The sequence below is a fragment of the Chaetodon auriga genome, chromosome 17 (assembly GCF_051107435.1).
Source record: "Chaetodon auriga isolate fChaAug3 chromosome 17, fChaAug3.hap1, whole genome shotgun sequence".
NCBI classification, from domain to species: Eukaryota; Metazoa; Chordata; class Actinopteri; order Chaetodontiformes; family Chaetodontidae; genus Chaetodon; species Chaetodon auriga.
In genome coordinates, this window is record NC_135090.1 from 20,101,953 (window position 1) to 20,114,187 (window position 12,235).

Consider the following 12,235-nt stretch of genomic DNA (forward strand, 5'->3'; position numbering starts at 1 on the left):
GATCACTCAGCGTCAAGCAGGAGCCCGTCTGGAAATACCGCCAGCGGAAAAAAGCCTAATGCATTTATGAATAAATTTGAATGATTAAATAAACTCCTTTGTTGTTGTTCAGTCGTTTCTGCCTCAGCTGCAGGTGGTGTAGGTGAATTTAAGCAGCAGGGGTCGCTGTGGGATTTATTGCCCGAGTTTTGTTTGAGAAGAAGAGTTAAGAGGCGCCTTGTGAGTGCGCATGCGCGTCACGTATTTTCACTGCAGATTTTCTGTTCACAAAAAAATTCTTCTGCTGAGTGAGTGTAACTTTATGGCCAGATACATGAGGCCCCCAAACACGTCTTTGTTTGTCCGTAACATCTCCGATGAATCCAGGTGAGTCCACATTCAGACGCCATTAGAACCACAGATCATCCACTAACGCTAACCAACTCATTAATGGTAGCTAGTTGTTGTAGCTTAGCAGCTAAAGTTAGCCTCGTCGACGGAGCCTCAAGTTATGTTAAACCAGCGTACAGAGCGCTTTTATGTGGGAAATATTAGTAGCAGAATCACATTTCACTCATATAGTTAAAATAAAACAAAAGCTGTGATAATAACTGGTCTGTGGTAAGACTTCATTTGTCATGGTAACGTTTCTTTGTTTGCATTGCGTTTCTGTTGCACGTTGACGGCACGTTTTCGTGTTTATAAATAAGCTAACGCTAACAACGCAACTCAACAACGTTTCAGGAGCCAAACATTTTGATTATTTGCATTTAAAAAATGTCCAACTTGTACAAAAAAATGTTTGGACTTCATGTTTTAACAACCTTAGCTAACGTTATCTTACGTGCCGTAATTTCAGTTAGCCGTTATTAATAATAATGAGCGTTCCCTCGTTAGTATGCTAACCCTCTTAGCTTTACACTGTAACGTTAATCAACATCTGTGCACACACAGACCATCCTGCAGTGAAGTTAATGTTACACGTTCATGTGTATTTAATAAAAGCGTAGCAACACATTTAAATAGGTTAGCTTTCATTTAGAAAACTTTGTCAAACAACGGTAATCTATATACGTTTATGCACATTTACTGTGTGTTGAAACACCGCGTCAGGATATATGTATATATGTATATATCTAAGTACAACACGGACGGATTGGCAGCTTTAAAATCCACTGGCCCAGATAGATTAATAATAAATTTTAATGCTGGTTTTTAGTTTAATTTAACAGTTTACAGGAGACAAAAGTCAGAACAGGCCAAAATTGACCAGAATGACCACAGTTACTTTATCATAATCTGATTGCATATGATCAATAACTGCCTGGTGTTGTTTTACACAGTGTGTGTGAATGTTGGGAAAAGCATGTCGATGCTGATCTTAATCTGTGCTTTTCCCTTTGTTGCGGTGACAATTTGACCCATGCAATCCAGATGTAATTAGTTTTTATTTGCTGAAAGGTTGTGCTCACACTTACACCTGATATGAATCTAACCTGAATGGGGCAACAGTGCTGCATCTGCTTATGTCAGGCTCGTTAGTGGGTTTTATGTTGAAGTGCATGTTTAACAAAGTGGTCTATCTTAAAGAGTCAGTTTATCCCAAAACACAAAATATAACCCATAGAATAGAAAATGTTCTTGAACAACAGCAGAATTTATAACTCAGAAATTATACAGACAGGTGTGTCTGATCGCCAGGTAAGAGGTCAAACATTTTATTGTGTTTTGGGGTGAACTGTCCCTTTAGCCCTCTCATCAGCTACTCTCCCAGCTGTTGTTACTGGTTGATGATGCAGCTAGAAGTTGCCCATGATGGTCAGTTGAGTCATACTTGTATTTACGGTGTTCAGGCCTGAGGATTTGCGGCGTGAGTTTGGCCGCTATGGGCCGATAGTAGATGTCTACATCCCACTTGACTTCTATACACGTCAACCAAGAGGATTTGCATACATTCAATATCCTTTCCCAATGAGTTTTTACTGTGTTTGTGCTCTTGCTAACAAATTTTAATTTCCTTTCAGCAGAGAAGATATGCTTTTTACTTGCACGTAATTTGATTGAATATCTAACACACATATTTCTCTGTTATTGCTTCAGAAAATGTAAAAGCGTCCAGTTGTGGAACCGGCCACAAAGAGTAACAAAGACCCATATAGAGTAGCTGTAAAGACAAGTCACACAGACCTTCAGGATCAGAGGGAGGGAAAAGGTTGAAAAGAGAAAGTAAAGCATGAAGAGGAAAAGGGAACGGAGACAAAGCTTGGATATGGCGGCAAAGAATTGGGAAAAGAAAAGAGGTTTAAGAGGAAAAGGCAAGCAGGAAACCCAAGTCTCTGTGGGAGTCGATTAAAGAGTGTAAAGATCAAGATGAAGTTCAAAGTCCAGCATGGGCAAAGGTAACAAGTCTGAATTATTTTGTATCCTCCCAAGACAAATCCACAAATTTGACATGACAGCAAAATCAGCTTTCCCTGTGATATCGATGACATTTTGATTTTAATCAAAGCAATTTAATCAGCTATTCATGTATTTGATTTGTTTATATATTTGTGCTCCTGATCCCTGTGACGATTATTTTAAGTGTTTGCAAAGCTTGCTTCATCTTTTATCTCTACAAATATCTGATGAGCGTGTATTTGTGTGTTGCTTTTTTTTCCATTTGTTATACCATGTTAATATTAACACAGAATTTGTCATTTTAAGCTGTTTTACTGTAGAAATCAGGCCCCACAAATTAAAGAAAATGTTTGTTGAATGCCCTGCATCCCTCTTGGCATTGATGTAAAATATAGTTTGCTAATGAAGAGGGTGTGCACGAGTTCATGAAAGTACAGAAGAATTGAGGTTTTAATATTTTACGTGAGGGGAAATGGTGTTCTTCTTCACTCACTTAATCCCTCTGAGAGAGAAAAAAAACCTGAAAAACATTTATTTAAATTTGTGTGGCCTTACCAAAAATATGAGCAAACAGAACCCTTAACCACTCAGCATATTTGAGGATGTGCGCGATGCGGAAGATGCTCTTCACAGCCTGGACAGGAAGTGGGTGTGCGGCCGGCAGATTGAAATCCAGTTTGCCCAGGGTGACCGAAAGAGTAAGTGTTAAACTTTTATTTATCTTTACAACCAAGTGCTGAGTCTGTCTGCTGGAACTGTAGCTGCAGAGAGAAGTTTGTCAGCACTGCTTGAAGATGATGCCTGGAATGTACTGATGAGTGAGCGACGTCCTGTTGCCTGCTAAAATTTTGGCACGGGGCCTTAACAGCATTGTAGATTAAGAGCATCAGTCATAAAGTGATTTTCTGCTGCTAGAATGTGTACAGCTGTGCAGGCGGTGAGTTGAAGCTGTGGACTGGAGGGTATGTTGATGGCTGAACTGAGCAGTAACATTACGTTTGACAGGAAAGTGCTGTGGTAGCACACTGGAAGGTAAAAACTGAGGAAAATGTTCAGCAGGTGTTTCCTGTCAAAGGCAGAATACTTCCATGATACTTGCTGATTGGGATGTCCCTGCCACATGTTTAGCAACTCATAACATTATCATTAATGGCTGCATTCCATTAAGATATTCATGATGAGTCACATCCTGGCTTACTGGAACTAAGTGGAGTTCTTGGTTCTGTCTCTGCTCTTCCTAACGTGACAAATCAAAACTTCCTTTAAATCCTGTCGTGCAGAACGCAGCATCAGATTGTGCCCTCTGTGATTCACTGTGGTTTTATCTTATCATGCAAATATTGACTGCAGGCGCTTCCTGAAAGATGCGGCTCTGACTTTGCTCTGCAGGCTTATGACAGAAAGCACTTTGCATTCCAATATTTGTTGCATGTACTAAGAATAATAAAGTGTCTGGCCCTTCTGTCGTCCTCCTATCTAAAAATATTAAACAGGAAAATACAAGAGATCTTGCTGAGGAGTTCCGTGTCATTCGTGGAAATGGTTTCTGCCTTCTGGTTTAGGCTAACACCTTTCTCACCTGTTTTTCTCATCAGCACCAAACCAGATGAAGTCAAAGGAAAGGCGTTCTCCGGGCAGATCCTCCCGGTACGATGACTACGACCGAGACAGCCGGCGCAGACGCTCACGCAGCCGCAGCTACGACAGATACAGATCACGCAGCCCGTCGTATGATCGCCATCGCAGGCGGTCGGAGAGTCCTCGAGAGTGAGTTTTTCCTTCAGTGACTTGTCAGTGAAGACTTGCTGCTCACTGTTCTTTCACTTAAATGTTTGTTTGAAGGACAAAGAAACAATTTTTCACTTCTGTCTTCAGCTCTCGTGGACGGATGTATGCAAGAGGCAGAAGCAGGAGCCGCGAGGACGACAGGTACGACTTCCTTTTGATGCTGATTGGATGTTGTGCTTTGTCACTTTCTGTCGTGGTCTTGAGAACGACCACCCTGGGTCCGAATATGTTAACTGTACAAATACAATTAAAGTATTTATTGTAGTGTAGGTAAACAGGTTGATTGGTAACAGGTGATAGTATCATGATTTGGTATGAAAGGGGCATCCTGGAAAGGCTCAGTCGATCATGAGCGAGGATGGAGCGAGGCTCACCACTCAGTTGTCTTAGCATGGACACATGGGACAGTGAAGTGTCCAAATGGTCAAGAGGTTTTACATTATTTGCCTGATTGTCAGATACAGGCAGAGGCCTCGGAGAGAGTCCAGAGGGAGATCTCGATCACGCTCCAAATCTGCATCTCCACGAGAGAACGTCAACCCAGCGTCGACTTCCCATTACACCGAGGAAGAAGTGAGACGGACACACTCCCCATCCCGCTCCAGGTCCCGGTCCGCATCCAGATCGCGCTCCCGTTCGCGCTCTCGGTCCCGGTCCTGGGCTGGACGCAAGTCAGGAGGACGCTAGAACAGTATCTGCTCCCCCTCTTCTCCGTCTTTATGTCAGATGGACCAGAGTTGGTCATTTGTCGAGAAAAGATTTGTTTGTTTTGACATGAATGTAACGTCCACTGAAGCATTTGTAGAAAGCTTGTCTTTGCGGCTCCATTTTAAGAACAATGCTGGTCCTTCGTTTGGTTTTATGAAATTGTTTGGTAAGATTTCCTGATAGGGATATGAAACAGTTAACGTTTCTGTGTTCAGTGGTAGTTGGCCAGGAATAATTGTCTTTTTTATATATAGTTACTGACTTTTGCTCTCTAAACCCTATGCACCCATTTTTGCAAAAAAGAACATTCAGTATTTTAACAGGAATCCAGTCTGTTGATGAACCAAACCAGCGTTTCTGTGTGTTTTATCACATTTCTAACAAATCTGCTACTTTTTACTTTACTGACCTCTTTTTTCTGCACCTGAAGTGCAGATTTTTCTTGTTGTTCCTTCGACCTTTCTGCCACATGTTCAGTTTCAGTTGGAAGTTTCTGAAACGTAAAACCTGCTTGAGATAATCTGCCACAGTGAACGTTGAGATTACGATCAGTTTATTACTCCGCTGCTCTGCTTCCTGACGTGAGACAGACTCGCCAGCTCGTTTCACTCTGTTTCCATCAATCGGCCTGGTGGACTGAGTGGAAGTAACTGACTCGGGCCACGGCTCAGAAAAATGGAAGCAGACGTGTAGTTTTAAGTCACAATAAGTCAAAGATTTTCATGCTCAGAAAATGAGTCAGTGGCTGCCTGGAAGAAAAACATTAGAAAATAATGCGCAGGAAACTGATGGGCAGCAGTGTCAAATACGTGAGCGCTGAGGCGAAAATGCACAGAAACGCTGCTATGGGCCTTAAAAGTGTTTAAAACTTTGTCGACCAGTGACTTAAACCACAAACTGCTTAAAATGTCCTTGAGTCTGTTTTCATTTAGTGGTGTTCTCTGTAAGATTAATCCTTTGGAAGAGCTATTTTATTTTTTTGAAACGTTTCTCTAAATTTCGGGTCTGAGAGGAGTAACAGAAGTTTCTCACCAGTGTTTCTGCGACTTGATGGGTTTTCCAGAATGAATCTTGTCACTGCATGTTTTATTCTACTAATCTTCTATCTTTAGTAGGAAGAAACTGTTATTTTGAGTAATAAATGGATAACATTCAGTCTAAGGAAACGGCGTGTGACTTCAGTTTGTAAACTCTGCTTAGAAACGCAGCATTATCAACTTCAGATAAAGAAGCTTAGATTTATTTTAGGAGGATAATGGAGGAAGCAGCAGATGGTCCCTGATGTCCAGTAGGTGTTTGAGTGTTATGTGAAAACTGGTCTGCATGGAAAACAAACCAGCAGAGTCTGCCGGTCCAGCCGCAGGCATTGATTTCCTTTTAATGGATCAGTAGCTGAGAGGAACAGCTGAAATTACATCCACAGTGAAGAAGCAACCATGTATGAAATCGGACGTGCCCCATTGATCGCTGTATTGGGGAAAAAAATTGACTAAACAAGTACAGTGTCAGCGTGGAGAGAGCTGGAGCGCGGGGTCGTGACTGAACCGAGGAAACTGAGCTCTGACCTGCGAAGTCACACAGAAGACAATTGAGGCCTTTTTTTTAAAGACGGTTCAGGGTTTAATTCCCACAAGAGCTGCAGATGACATGCAGGTGGAGGCTTACTGGCACCTGCCAGTTTCATCCAGATGTGGATTTAGGACTTCACATCTGTTGCTCTCACCATCTCAGAATCCCTAAAACTGCTCCTTGAACTTCATCAGCCCCCACAGGTACACTGCAAATAGGGTTTTTCCAGCAATTATATTCTTAATTGATTATTATTTTTGTCTATAAAATGTCAGGAAATGTGATGTGCCAGTTTCCTTAAGTGCAGGGGACATATTCAACAGACCAGTGAATGGACAGCACTCGAGTTTCACTGCTCAGTTTGTTTTAGCTGGAATATTCCCTATGAAACACAGATGCTGGTGAAAGTACAGGATATGAGGACATACGATGAAATCAGTATCGATCCACTTCAGAAGCAGTTTCTGTACAGATTATAATCCACCTTCAGGGCGCTGTCAGATCAGTGGCGTCAACCCGGTGTACCACTTCTGTCCTGTGTGAATCCACTGGATCACAGCTCAGGGTCCTCTGGGTTCAACCAGAAATGGGTGTCAAATGATTGAATATTCTGCAACACATTTCACCCCTAATGACTCGCGGGAGCTGGCAGTCAGTCCATTCACACTGCTGCAAGGTAAATGGCAGCAGAGCATTGCAACGGTATTGATTGTTTTTGCCTTTCACAGGCTATAAGTTGTGAACAACTGGAGTCTGCTGGGATGGTTTGTTTTTGTGCAGTTTTCACCAGCGGTGGAGGCTGAAATCTCTCCCAGAGTCAAGATTTTACCTTCACACACGAGGACAAAGACGATAAAAGATGTGCTGCTAGGATTGTGTTCAGCAGCAACAGCAGCATTATTGCAAAAGGCCTTTATTGGTATATTTCATATCCAAGATGAAAGGTGAGTGAAGTCATTTCAAAGTAAATATGACATTTTGAGAAGGTTGTGTCATTCTGACTGATTTCACTGAGCCAAATACTGTTTATCATCTTATACAGAGAGATGTTTTCCTCTCCTTTTTGTAGGAAAACACTCAGTTTTGAGTAACTTTCTTAAGAAAAACATCAGGGATTACAATTATTGATTTATGTTTGATTTTTTGACATGATTCATGATGCCTCATGATTACTGACTGCTAATTTTACCAATATATCACCTCACTTCATGCTGAGTGATAAGATCACATTAAAATACCTGATGCAACTTTTTCATACTGTGAGCATTTTAATCAGTGTCTGATGGGTTAGCGCTCCATTGTAACTGTGTAAACTGGTTGTATAATTGAAAACGTTTTCAGCAGTAAAGAAAAGGTATTTTACTGTATTAAAAATTGCAATATCACAATGAAATACTTAAGTTTTGTATTCAAAATCTGACTCAAAAGTAAAATATTCTAAGAAAAATGTACTGAAATTATCAAGGAAAAGTACTCTACAAACAAGTGGCTTGTATTTGAGTAAATGTACTTGAGGCAATGGTGTCATTACACAGTTTGTCCACCAGAGGGCACTGATAACTTGATTTTTCAGCCTCAAAAACTTTGCATCAGTTGGGCTTTATTAACAAATGATAATTGAGATTTTTCCTCATTCATTACAGCACTGCTGATGTAGAAAATGGGAGACTGGAACTTCCTTGGAGGGATCTTGGAGGAGGTGCATATCCACTCCACCATGGTCGGCAAGATCTGGCTGACCATCCTGTTCATCTTCCGGATGTTGGTGCTGGGCGTCGCGGCAGAGGACGTGTGGAACGACGAGCAGTCAGACTTCATCTGCAACACCGACCAGCCTGGCTGCCGCAACGTCTGCTACGACCAGGCCTTCCCCATCTCCCTCATCCGCTACTGGGTGCTCCAGGTGATTTTTGTGTCCTCACCCTCCCTGGTGTACATGGGCCATGCCATCTACCAGCTGCGAGCTCTGGAGAAGGAGCGCCACTGCAAGAAAGTGGCTCTCCGTCGGGAGATGGAGGCGGTGGATGTGGAGCTGGTGGAGGTGCGGAGGAGGATTGAAAAGGAGATGAGGCAGCTGGAGCAGGGGAAGCTCAACAAAGCGCCGCTGAGGGGTTCTCTGTTGTGCACTTATGTGGCCCACATCGTCACTCGCTCAGTGGTGGAGGTCAGCTTCATGATGGGTCAGTACATCCTCTACGGACACCACCTGAGCCCACTTTACAAGTGTGAAAGGGAACCGTGCCCAAATGTGGTCGACTGCTTCGTCTCCAGGCCCACTGAGAAAACTGTTTTCATGATGTTCATGCAAGCGATTGCCTGCATCTCCCTCTTCCTCAGCCTCCTTGAGATCATGCACCTGGGATTCAAGAAGCTTAAGAAAGGCATCCTGGACTACTACCCACATCTGAAGGACGATCTTGATGATTATTATGCCAACAAGTCAAAAAAGAACTCGGTTGTGCATCAGGTTTGCATGGGCACGTCTGTGAGTCGCAAGACCACTATTCCCACAGCACCATGTGGATACACCTTGCTGTTGGAGAAGCAGGGCAATGGGCCGACCTACCCTCTCCTCAATGCCTCCTCTGCCTTCGTCCCAATACAAGGAGACCCTGGCGCAAAGCCAGACAGCCACAAGGATGGCAAGGAGGGAGTGCCGAGCCCCACGGAGCAAAACAGCAACTCCAACAACACAAGCAGCGAGACGCGCTCTCCTCCTGCAGACAAACAGGACGAGCCAGAGGAACAACCCTCACCCCATCATGAGGACATGGAGCGTGCAAGGTCTGAGTACCCCACCCTCCCTGTGGCAGACACCTCCTCCTGCACAACACTGTCAGGCATTGTGAGGAAGTCACGGAGGGTCAGTCCACCGTGGAACTGCTCCACTCTGGTGGAGGGGAACGGCTCGGACAGTGGAGACTCCTACCACGGGAGCAGCAGCATGAAGCTACGGAGCAGCTGCGTCGGGCCCCGAGCGAGGGTGCTCTCTAAATCAGACATTAAGAGACCGAGCAGGTCCCAGAGCCCAGAGTCTGCAGGGGAGCTGAGCTCTGTATCTCGACACAGCCGTGACAGCAACAGCCCCACCGCCTCCTCGCCAAACCGCAGAGTGTCAGCGGCGAGCAGTGCCAGCAGCAGACGAGCTCCAACTGATCTGCAGATATAAGCAACAGACTGTGTGCTCACCAGCGTGGCAGCAGAAACTCTGAACAGGCCATGTTGGGGTGCGGGTTATGTGAACGCTGTATTACTGCACTTCACTGGTTTAAAGCTCTTTAAAAGATATTAAAACAAGCACAAACGGCCTTTGTTACCCATTGGGCAGGAAATCATCCTCTAAACACCAAAAACAAGCCTTTTTCCGATCATATATAAGTAGCACTTACGCCATCTAATATCTACTCTTCAGATTATAACAGGAGACGAGATCACAATGGACGGCTTTGTGTCCTCACATTCCCAGGTCTCTCACAGAGACTCAGATGGACATTTAATGATCCGGCTGTATGCAGCAGCTCTGTCTGAATGATTAGAGGGGAATGGAAAATGAACCACTAATCTATAATGTTGTTTCAGGTCACAAAGTGCTGTTATGCAAGCAGATACTTTAAAATCAGTGACACTGTCTGAATTAATCCGACCTATGTTCCCGTATGTTCTTCATCAGCAACGTGAAACATTAAAATACCCAGACCTGGATGCATCAGTCACAATGGAAAATGAGTGCTTAATATCTCCACGCTGGTACTGTGGCAGGAATAATAATTATTTCCCTTCTGGCACATGAGCAGCAACCTCAGAATTATTGTTCTTGTATGAATATTCCTTTTTATACTTGACACTCAGTCATGCAGTTGATATCAATGTAAATGTATTTAAGAAAATTAAAGGCCGTTCTAAAAATGACGCAGTAATCCTTTTTATATGTAATATGTAAGAAGGAGCTTTTGGTTGGAAACAGAGGAGCAACTGTCAGTTTAGGACTTGGAGAGAATGACTGATGCCAAATGCTGAAAAAAACTTTTATTTTTGACAAAGCAAAAAGTTGCGTTTTGTGATATAACAAAAAATAACAGTGATTTTGTGTTCACCGTACACTCACTATAATGTAATAAACATCGACATAGTCTTCAACAAATGCTTGTTTAACGTTTTTCTTTTCTCCTTTTTTCCCTGGAAAGCAGCGCCCAAACTCCTCTCACTCTGCTGCTCCATTATCAGGTGATGGTTCATACTGCATCAGCTGGAAAATGATATTAAGGCAGAGGTTAAAGGTTACAGCAGGAGCAACACACTCAAACGCGTGCAGTTAGGACTCATCTCACCAGCATCTCACCCTGTTTCTCAGCGCTTTGTTCTCCTCCACGAGCAGGTTACATTTCTGCCGTAGATCAGCCAGCTCCACGCGAAGAGCCTCAGTGTCTGCTGGTTCTGAACCAGCCGCACCGAGGTGAAGCTTTATGAAACTGTGCAGGACGTTAAGGTCAACGTCTTCTCTGAATATTCAAATCCTTCAACAACAAAGACTGGTTCCCGTCTGGGGACATTCATGTCAAGTTAAATGATTCATTGTGTCACTGACTGTCATTTCTGGAAGAAAACAACTCCTCCGGGTCAACAACAAGCTTCCTGTGAATAATACTTATCTTTTGCACAATGTACTGTAAAGAAAGACAGCAACACACCTAAGTACCACTAAAGCCTGGTTTTCTGGATTCAAACATCTTGCAGGAGGTGTCAGTACTCAGTGTTCAGTGTTCAGTCTTGCCAGGTTTTGGGGCAGAGGGGGTCCTGAATCATCACTGAAAGCACACTAAAAGTTTTTCCTGACAAAAGGATACTCCAGTGCATTGTTAGGTTTGTCAGTCTCTTCATAAAGTGCCACTAAAACTGCAAAAGCGAACAGCAACAAGAGAGTGGATGGGTTTCTCAGCATGTGCTGGAGGATAAATGGTGCTTTGAATTGCTCGAATACGTACCGTTTGTTATTGTGTCGAGGACGCCAGACTTCTCAAGATATCTTCGAAATTGTTCACGCTTCGATTCTGAGGCCTGAAGAAAGAGACACATGTCTGACTTACACGTACTAGCAGCACAGGTCTGACAGGTTTCATCCAGTGGTAAGTAATTGTGGACTTGAGTGTGCGTTTGTCATTTAATAAAGCTCAATAACAGACGCCAAACCCATACTCTTGAGGTGCGTTCACTGCCTGTTGTTCATGGCTACGATGCTAGCTAGTTGTCCCGTGCCCGACACGCACAAATATGAACTTAACGTCTACCATGTACAAATAGGAAATAGAAAAAATGAGGAGCATACTCACTCTGTAATGGGCCATGAATACGATGATAGTATAAATTAGGGGCTAAATGTGAACCGGGTTAATGAGCTAACTGGACTCTTGGCAGCTCAGCGATGTGTTTGCACTCGACACAGGAGGTGCATTCGTTGCCATAACAACATAAGGGCTGTATCTGTGCGGAAATGCATATTTTTATTTTTTTTTGTCGACTGGCTTCAAGCTGTTGACTAAAATAATTTAAAGAACATGTTTGTCTGAACTGCAGCGAAAAGAAGACTTGACGTTTTCGGTTCTTTTTACTAATATCAGCTACTTTTACAAGATAACCATACAGACTCGACTCAGTAGCTGCTAGCCCAAAGCTAACATGAGGAAGAGGACGAGCCTTCCGTTGGTCATGTGCTATTACATCACTTCCTTAATCCAGACTTATAAAACACATGCACAGCCCTTACTTAACAGTGTATGGCTGCGCGTAGCCCCTC

The 12,235-nt window shown here is 43.3% G+C and overlaps 3 protein-coding genes across 5 annotated transcripts; 2 read left to right on the forward strand and 1 right to left on the reverse strand.

Annotated features, from left to right (window-relative positions):
- Positions 1–222: 222 nt before the first annotated feature.
- On the forward strand, positions 223–6,041 carry srsf10b (serine and arginine rich splicing factor 10b). 2 transcript variants are annotated; one of them, XM_076754854.1, is made up of 6 exons: positions 223–366; positions 1,833–1,937; positions 2,974–3,077; positions 3,975–4,146; positions 4,255–4,308; positions 4,626–6,041. In XM_076754854.1, the coding sequence occupies exons 1-6, from the start codon at positions 230–232 to the stop codon at positions 4,852–4,854; spliced, it is 801 nt and encodes a 266-aa protein (XP_076610969.1). In that variant the 5' UTR covers positions 223–229; the 3' UTR covers positions 4,855–6,041. The 2 variants fall into 2 exon arrangements, with proteins under 2 accessions (XP_076610969.1, XP_076610970.1); XM_076754855.1 differs by having other exon boundaries at positions 4,632–6,041.
- A 2,059-nt stretch (positions 6,042–8,100) lies between these two features.
- gja9b (gap junction protein alpha 9b) lies at positions 8,101–10,447 on the forward strand. Its single transcript, XM_076755284.1, has one exon. The coding sequence runs from the start codon at positions 8,105–8,107 to the stop codon at positions 9,611–9,613; it is 1,509 nt and encodes a 502-aa protein (XP_076611399.1). The 5' UTR covers positions 8,101–8,104; the 3' UTR covers positions 9,614–10,447.
- Positions 10,448–10,455: 8 nt separating this feature from the next.
- mycbp (MYC binding protein) lies at positions 10,456–12,119 on the reverse strand. 2 transcript variants are annotated; one of them, XM_076755285.1, is made up of 5 exons: positions 11,772–12,119; positions 11,427–11,499; positions 11,289–11,337; positions 10,784–10,913; positions 10,456–10,690 (listed from the first exon to the last, which is right to left on the reverse strand). In XM_076755285.1, the coding sequence occupies exons 1-5, from the start codon at positions 11,784–11,786 to the stop codon at positions 10,646–10,648; spliced, it is 312 nt and encodes a 103-aa protein (XP_076611400.1). In that variant the 5' UTR covers positions 11,787–12,119; the 3' UTR covers positions 10,456–10,645. The 2 variants fall into 2 exon arrangements, with proteins under 2 accessions (XP_076611400.1, XP_076611401.1); XM_076755286.1 differs by having other exon boundaries at positions 10,773–10,913; positions 11,772–12,106.
- Between the last annotated feature and the right edge of the window lie 116 nt (positions 12,120–12,235).

Excerpts from the sequence above, each read along its gene's own strand:
- srsf10b (XM_076754854.1), top strand. The coding sequence starts at position 230 with ATGCGCGTCACGTATTTTCACTGCAGATTTTCTGTTCACAAAAAAATT. Across the intron at positions 3,078-3,974 it reads TGCCCAGGGTGACCGAAAGA|CACCAAACCAGATGAAGTCA; the intron begins GTAAGTGTTAAA and ends TTTTCTCATCAG. Across the intron at positions 4,309-4,625 it reads AGGAGCCGCGAGGACGACAG|ATACAGGCAGAGGCCTCGGA; the intron begins GTACGACTTCCT and ends CCTGATTGTCAG.
- mycbp (XM_076755285.1), bottom strand. Across the intron at positions 11,338-11,426 it reads CCTCGACACAATAACAAACG|TTTTAGTGGCACTTTATGAA; the intron begins GTACGTATTCGA and ends TCGCTTTTGCAG. Across the intron at positions 10,691-10,783 it reads ACAAAGCGCTGAGAAACAGG|CTGATGCAGTATGAACCATC; the intron begins GTGAGATGCTGG and ends ATCATTTTCCAG.
- gja9b (XM_076755284.1), top strand. The coding sequence starts at position 8,105 with ATGGGAGACTGGAACTTCCTTGGAGGGATCTTGGAGGAGGTGCATATC.